Source organism: Hevea brasiliensis, chromosome 2, assembly GCF_030052815.1.
Source record: "Hevea brasiliensis isolate MT/VB/25A 57/8 chromosome 2, ASM3005281v1, whole genome shotgun sequence".
Lineage (NCBI taxonomy): Eukaryota > Viridiplantae > Streptophyta > Magnoliopsida > Malpighiales > Euphorbiaceae > Hevea > Hevea brasiliensis.
Genome location: NC_079494.1, coordinates 2,572,798 through 2,577,486, shown reverse-complemented (window position 1 = coordinate 2,577,486; position 4,689 = coordinate 2,572,798). Strand labels below are relative to the sequence as shown.

General features: G+C 31.4%; 1 protein-coding gene across 1 annotated transcript; it reads right to left on the bottom strand.

Moving 5' to 3' along the window:
- Positions 1 to 645: 645 nt before the first annotated feature.
- LOC110654471 (cytochrome P450 83B1) lies at positions 646 to 2,517 on the bottom strand. Its single transcript, XM_058132123.1, has 2 exons — positions 1,612 to 2,517; positions 646 to 1,536 (listed from the first exon to the last, which is right to left on the bottom strand). Exons 1-2 carry the CDS (start codon positions 2,488 to 2,490, stop codon positions 913 to 915), a joined length of 1,503 nt encoding a protein of 500 aa, XP_057988106.1. The 5' UTR covers positions 2,491 to 2,517; the 3' UTR covers positions 646 to 912.
- Between the last annotated feature and the right edge of the window lie 2,172 nt (positions 2,518 to 4,689).

Genomic DNA, 4,689 nt, shown 5'->3' with positions numbered 1-4,689 from the left:
TAATTATAATTGATAATTCAAAGCAAATCAAATCATTATAATTAAAATTATTTAATTTGATTTGATTTAGTTTTATTTTTTACTTTAATTAATAACACTTCTTAAATTAATTTTTTAATCAAAGAACCATTGTGCAAATTTTTAAATTTTTGTTCTCTGCCTGAAACTATACAAACCAACACCAAATAATTATATATGTTTAGAACCTCAACAAATGCCACTTCAAAATAAAAACATTTTACCTAATACATAAATTAACCTAAAATTAAAAAATTTAACACCCCTAATTTTTATTTTTTAATCAATAAGTAAATTTACTTATTTAAAAAGTAATATATAAATTATCAAATTTAATTCATTATAAAGAGAGCGATATATTTAATTATTTTTTACAAAAAATTTAAAATTATGTATTTTTATTATAAAAGTAAAACCAAAAATGTAATAGATAAAAAAAAATGTTAGGTGTGTAATAAATCAAAATAGAAGGTCATAGATGCAATAATTTTTTTTTTTCAAATAATTTAAAGATTAATTTATATATTCAATTAAAAATACTTCTATGAAGCATACATATGTGATCACCAGTAAATATAGCCTTTATTTTCATTGTGCCCTAAGACCTTCCAGTTATTACAAATACAATGAAAATTCTTGTTTAAACCTTATTTATTATAGACTCAAAATATAAATATATGAAATTTATATATTTAATAGATAGATCCTACCATATATCTTATATTTTGGCTCATGATAAACCGAGTATAAATACAAAAAATCCAACAATACCACCAGACTTGAGGTATGTTACATTGACCATATGGTGACATTCTTTTTTTTTTTTTTTATTGGATTTTGTCCGGGGGCTGAACTTGCAATTTTACTGAAAATCATGAACTAGCATCACCTAATCTATGCATAAGATGAGATATATTTCTTAGCCATTAGCCAGAGATGCTCCCTCTTGTGCACGGTGATGCCTGGCAGCACGTTATCAGTGTCAATGTCTTCCCTTTTCATCCCAGCTGGCATTTCCCAATCAAATTTGTAGAGAAGATTAGCAAGTGAAAGCTCCACATTAGCAATTCCCATAAATATTCCAGGACAAATTCTTCTACCAGCGCCAAATGGTATTAACTCGTAATCCTGTCCCTTCATGTCAATAGGATTATCCAAAAATCTCTCTGGATAGAACTCCGATGGGTTTTCCCAAGCTTCAGGATCCCTCCCAACTGCCCATGCGTTCACATAAACTAGGGTTTTTTCAGGTATATTATAACCACCTAAAGTGCACTTGTGAACTGTTTCTCTAGGGACTAGTAATGGAACTGTTGGTTGCAGTCTCATCGTCTCTTTCACCACAGCCTTAAGGTAAGGCAATTGGTGAATATCGTCTTCATCAACAAAACCCTTTTTTCCAATTAAGCTTCTAATTTCTTCTTGAACTTTTTTCATAGTTTTAGGATTTTTCATTAGAAAGCTCATGGCCCAAATCACTGCAGCAGCACTTGTGTCTGTTCCAGCAACAAATACGTTCTACATGGAAATAAAAATAAAATATAAATGATTAATAATAATAATAATAAAAATATTGAGATTAGCTTGCATTACCATGAGAATTGCTTTGATGTGTTCAAAGGTTAGTTGAACTTTAAAAGAACGATCCTTCCAAAGTTGAAGTAAAACATCAAGAATGTTCTCATACTGGGGCTTTTCCCTCTTTGGATCGAGGTGTTCATCGATGACCTCTTGGTAGAAAACATCAAATTCATGGAAATTCTTTTCGAGTCGGGAGAGCAACCCAGAGAGTTTATCAACAATCCAGCCGATGTAAGGAAAATAGTCTGAAAAGAAGAAGCCCACAAACATGGCCTGAGTTTCGTTAAGCAACTCATGAAACCTCTTAGCTTCATTTCCCCCTTCCTCGAATCTCTTCCCAAAGGCAACTCTGCATATTGCAGCACTTGTAAGAGCCATCATGGCTTCAGTCAAGTTGACAGGTTTAGAATCATCAGCTAATTTCGATATATTTTCAAGCATACGGGAAACTTCATCTTCTCTAATGGGACGAAAGTCTTGGACTCGGTTTGAGTTGAAGAGATAGACGACACAAATTTTTCTCATCTCCCTCCAATAAGCATCATAGGGTGCAAAAGCCAAATCTAAACCATTGTAGGACAATCTTTGTAAACCAAGCAAGGGAGGCCTATTACAAAATTCAAGATCTTGGGTTTTCAATACCTCTTTTGCCATTTTGGCAGAAGAGACTATTAGAGTTTGCTTCAAACCTAGCCTTAAGGACATGAGTGGGCCATATTGATTGGATAGTTGCCATAAATACTTCTGAACGTTGGAGTTGTCAAGCTGGAATAGGTTTCCTACTAAGGGAAAACCCTTGGGACCAGGAGGGAGACGAAGGTTTCTTCTGGGTGTTTTGAGAAGAAAAAAGAGGAAGATAGGGAGAAGAAGAAGGAAGATGAGCAACCCCATTGTGATCTATGGAGGTATAATGACAAAGAAAATGGTCTCTATAAATAGAAAAATTACATTTGGAAGTATTAGGGTAAAGACTCAATTATATATGAAATATATCATTATAAATTTTATAAAATATTTAATTATATAATGAATTTTTTAATTAAATAATAATTCGGATCACAAAATCATATTCGGATATCAATGAGAGTGACATCACATGCCTCGCAAATTAAGTCTAATAGGTCTCCATTTGCAGATACTCCCAACATTAGTTTGGCTGTTGTTCTCGCAAAGGGGTTGTGCAGGCTAAGCGATGTACAATTTTGAATATTTCAGAACAAAAACAAAACCCAACTCGTTTGGATATTTCAGAATAAAGAAAGGTAGAGTTCTTGTGAAAGACCAGAGACCGAGGAATCAATAATAGCTTTGATTATCTCCAATATTCTTTGTACCTAAAAAAAAAAAAAAATTTCTCATCTATATATGGAAAAAAATTATTATCCTTGTCTTGAGGCACAAAGCATATAATTATAAACTTCTTTACATAGAAAAAAAAAAATTGATGTAGAAGTTGGTTCACCCTAATATTCATTGATTTGATATTGTCTTCTAGCATTTTTTTTTAATCTATTTCTCTGCTGCAATGTGCACACCACATGTAACGCTCTCACCGTAAATAGTCCATACATTCTACTGTTCTGATGATCAATGTCTGTTTGGACAGTCAGACTACGTGGGACTACACTTAAACTATAGTGAAGAGACCTAAATTGATGGAATAAATGTTAAAAAAAATCTAATAAATATAGGAAATAATTTTGGGACCAATTTTAAGGTTTATTTAGGTAAAATGATGACATTAAAGATGTTAAAGAAAATTTAGAGAAAATAAAAAAAAATTTAGAGAATTTATTAATTAGTACAAAAATAATAAAAATAACCCGATATGCACCCCAAAGGGCATTTTGTTTATTTCACCCCCCAGAGGTGAATTTTGACCTAAATGTCAAATTAAAAATTGAGAGAATAAAATAATTAACATAAATTAAAAATTTATGAAATGAATTGGAAAATGAGAAAAGAAAAGAAAAGAAAAGAAAATGAAAAAGGCTTATGACATAAAATAAAAATAAAGTACAATAAAAAAAAATATATATATATATATATAGACACAAGATGACAAGAGCCACCAACTATTTTCTTCCTTTGTGACGCCCTCACCATAGGTAGTTCGTACATTTTACTGTTCCGACGACTAATGTCTGTTCGGACAGTCAGGATGTCTGGAACTACACTTAAACTATAGTGAGGAGGCATAAATTAATGAAATAAATATTAAAATATATATATATGAAAAATTTTGAGAAATAAAAAAATATTTAGAGAATTTATTAATTGATATAAAATAATAAAAATAACCCGATGAGCACCATGAAGGGCATTTTGGTCATTTCACCCCTAGAGGTGAATTTTGACCTAAATGTCAAATTAAAATTTAGAGATAAAATAATTAACATAAATTAAAATTTATGAAATAAATTAGGAAAATGAGAAGAGAAAAGAAAAGAAAAGAAAAGAAAAGAAAATGGCTTAGGGAAATTTAAAAAAAAAATAGAGTACACAAAAATAGAATATATAAATACCACAAAATGACAAACTCCCACCAACCCCTTTCTACCTCCACTCCCTCTTCTCTCTCTTTCCCCTTGGAGCACCCCACAATTCCTCCATTGTTGTCAAGCTTCCAAGCTTGATTTTCCAAGCTTTTACGCACCAAAACCCATAAAACCCTTTACAAAAAAATACTCCCCACACCCTAAGGAAGCTATATACACCCATTGGAAGCAAGAAAATTGAAGTTAGAGAAGCTCAAGTAAGGTTAGTGCACTAATCCCTCTTATTCTCTTTATTAAACATGAAAAGCATGTTTAGCCAAGCATAAATATCATGAAAACAAAAAGAAAATCTTGAGGAAAGAACCCTTGAATTTTTAGCAGCCATGGAACTTGAAGTTTGTTGCTTTTAAGTGATGAAAAATGGTTCCATGAGAATGTGTGATGAGTTGAAATATTTGAGAGTTTGATTGTGTAGTGTTTGTGTAAATTTAAAACTTTGAAAACTAGGGTTTGTGTAAAATGCTTGAAATTGACCTACTGAGTTGAGATTGTGCTTATAGAAGTGTATTGCATGCAAATTGAAGTAAGGAAG

Bases quoted from the DNA above. Each gene is read 5' to 3' on its own strand.
- LOC110654471 (XM_058132123.1), bottom strand. From the start codon at position 2,490: ATGGGGTTGCTCATCTTCCTTCTTCTTCTCCCTATCTTCCTCTTTTTT. The intron at 1,537-1,611 runs GTAATGCAAGCT...ATTTCCATGTAG, and splicing joins ACATCAAAGCAATTCTCATG to AACGTATTTGTTGCTGGAAC.